The 3,082-nt window shown below is 47.8% G+C and overlaps 1 protein-coding gene across 1 annotated transcript; it reads right to left on the reverse strand.

The window, feature by feature from the left end:
- Positions 1 to 1,760: 1,760 nt before the first annotated feature.
- On the reverse strand, positions 1,761 to 2,843 carry LOC311144701 (putative G-protein coupled receptor 21; the record flags this gene model as incomplete). Its single annotated transcript, XM_084180799.1, has 1 exon — positions 1,761 to 2,843. One exon carries the CDS (start codon positions 2,841 to 2,843, stop codon positions 1,761 to 1,763), a length of 1,083 nt encoding a protein of 360 aa, XP_084036925.1.
- Positions 2,844 to 3,082: the final 239 nt, after the last annotated feature.

A 3,082-nucleotide genomic window follows, 5' to 3' on the forward strand; every position in this document is an offset into this window, starting at 1 on the left:
ATAGAGGGAAATTCTTGAGGGAAACCTGTTTCTGTCTTCCAGAGATTTGAGACTGGGACGGAGGTTCACCTTCCAGCAGGACAATGACCCTAAGCATACTGCTAAAGCAACACTTGAGTGGTTTAAGGGGAAACATTTAAATGTCTTGGAATGGCCTAGTCAAAGCCCAGACCTCAATCCAATTGAGAATCTGTGGTATGACTTAAAGATTGCTGTACACCAGCGGAACCCATCCGACTTGAAGGAGCTGGAGCAGTTTTGCCTTGAAGAATGGGCAAAAATCCCAGTGGCTAGATGTGCCAAGCTTATAGAGACATACCCCAAGAGACTTGCAGCTGTAATTGCCACAAAAGGTGGCTCTACAAAGTAATGACTTTGGGGGGGGTGAATAGTTATGCACGCTCAAGTTTTCTGTTTTTTTGTCTTAATTCTTGTTTGTTTCACAATAAAAAATATTTTGCATCTTCAAAGTGGTAGGCATGTTGTGTAAATCAAATGATACAAACCCCACAAAAATCAATTTTAATTCCAGGTTGTAAGGCAACAAAATAGGAAAAATGCCAAGGGGGGTGAATACTTTCGCAAGCCACTGTATTAGGAGCACAGAGTGAGTGAGTAGCTCAACAGTAAGAATACACACACGGTAATGATTGTGTCTCTCTTTTGTGTTTTGCATCTGGATCAGTAGCATGCTTAACATGCTGCAATTCCAATCTATAAAAAATCTTGCTTATGTTATTGCTGTCAGATTATGATGAGTAAATCGTGCATTTGCAGTCTCAAGACCAGTCTAAATGCATCAGCCATTAAGGGTAAACAAACAACTGACGTTTGACCTGAGGAAACATGGACAGAGAATACAATTCTCAAATAAATCAACTTGTCTCATTGCTGAGAATGATAAACCAGAATGCCATCTTGCAAAAATCTGCTAATTCATACATCAACATTCCTGTGTGAAACTAAACACTACATGAACGTTCTTGGATCTCACTTCTAACACCCAACTTCAAACGAGAATAATCCCTTTCATAAAATACACACAAGCTACTGAATAATCCTCAAGTATTTTTCTGGGAAACCAACTGTAACCAGTCCTTTTCACACTGCTAGTCCTCTCTGTATGCTACAGCTTACTGTAGTGCACAACATCATTATCAGATGATTTTGTCGCAATTTAAGGGAAGAATAACAGTATATTTCAAGTGCTTTTATGTTTCTAAATACTTGTTATGCATCACTAATGTCTACCCTGAAAGAACAAAGACACCTAAACATGGCACCAAAACTGTAAGATTGGAGTTTCTTCTCTTCAAAACCCACAGAGAGCTGTGTGCCTCTTTTTTCCTCAGATCCATTCCGATATCCATATATACTACCACAAACGTTCTCCTCCACACGTGGTGGTGATCCACCCAGCCAGAAACAGGCAACCCCTCTTGGGAGAACACTCCAGAAGAAGACCCTTCCAGCTCCTGCCTGCAAACCACCCCTCTGGCCTGGCCACAGGGGTCTCTATGTACTACTAATGTAGCAAGAGACCCTGTCACATGCAATGTAGTAATACACTGCACTCACCAGGGGCTGAAGCCAAACCCAAGGCCAAAGTTTACTGTACCCACTGGGCACAAAATGGTTGAATCAACGTTGTTTCCACGTCATTTCAATGAAATGACATTGAACCAATGTGTAATAGACGTTGAATTGACATCTGTGCCCAGTGGGTAGCTAACCAACTAGACAGTGTCTGTAGGAGATTGTTACACATGGCAGGCTGGGGCTGGGCGCGGCCTGGGTAGAGCGGGACCCTTTTTCCCCTCCATGTAGCAGCCCAGTCCCAGAAAGGGGGACCAGAGTTGCCTGAACAGATGGCCCAGGCCCTTCCGGAACATGCTGTTGGAGAGACTATAGATGAGGCAGTTGCAGAAGCTGTTGCTGATGGCTAGCCATGTGGTGAGAAAGGAGGCAACCAGGTGGTGGTAGAGTCCGGTGCTCTCCAGCAGGAAGTAGAGGATGTAGGGCATCCAGAGCACGTAGAACACACTGGTGATACGGAAAAGCACCATTGCATAGCGCTTATCCGGGCACCCTTCACAACGCTCGCCCCTCTCGCTCTCCGGGGGGCCGAAGCGTGCATGGCGCTGGGTGATCTCCCGGGTGTGCTGACGGCAGATACGGAAGATACTCCCATAGGTGAAACACACAGTGAGGGCGGCCGGCGCATACAGCAGAGCCACGATGAACGAGCTAAAGCCCGGATCTGTCTGCCATGAGGTCGCACACCAGCGAAATATGTCCCCGTGGTAGCCGGGCTTCCCCCAGCCAAAGATGGAGGGCAGAAAGATGAGGGCGGAGTAGAGCCAGATGAGGCCAATGCAGACGCGCAGGCGGCATGGTGTGACCAGTGTAGCGTAGGAGAACGGCTGTGTGATGGCGATGTAGCGGTCAACACTAATACACGCAAGAGACGCCATGGACACGCTCTTCAGCACAGACACCAGGTAGCCGAACACCTGACAGGTGAGCTCCTCGTCCAACCCCTTGAGGTAGTGGAGCAGGGACAGGGAGGGCACCAGGCAGCTCACCCCCACCAGGAGGTCTGCATAGGCCATGGTCTGGATGAAGTGGCTGGTGGTGTGGCGGTGGAGCAGTGGAGCACAGTGAAACACGAAGATCACCACCAGGTTGCCGCTGATGATGAGGATAGTGAGGAAGAGAATGACGGCCGCCTCCAGCACGCAAGTGTTAAAGGTGTGGGTGTAGCCCAGGCCCAGCAGGCAGAAAGGAGATCCGCTTTGGTTCACATCGGACGACGAAGAGTTCATGTTCAGTTCTGCTCTCATCTCACTACAGTCTTTATCTCTCTCTTTAAACAGACCGTCAGTTATCTCTTTCTTTAGACAGACCGTCAGTTTAGCTGTGCTCTCTCCAATGGTCGTTCTCTCTTTCTTTCAACAAACTGTCAGTTCATCAATCCGTGCTCCTCGCCTTCAGTTTCCCCATGGAGGTGAGCTGCTACCAGATGGTCGTTTTCTTCCCCTCCTCTTCTCTGCTGCTCCTTTTCTTCTCGTCTCTTCTTTCA

The sequence above is a fragment of the Coregonus lavaretus genome (genome assembly GCF_964263955.1).
Source record: "Coregonus lavaretus genome assembly, chromosome: 17".
NCBI classification, from domain to species: domain Eukaryota; kingdom Metazoa; phylum Chordata; class Actinopteri; order Salmoniformes; family Salmonidae; genus Coregonus; species Coregonus lavaretus.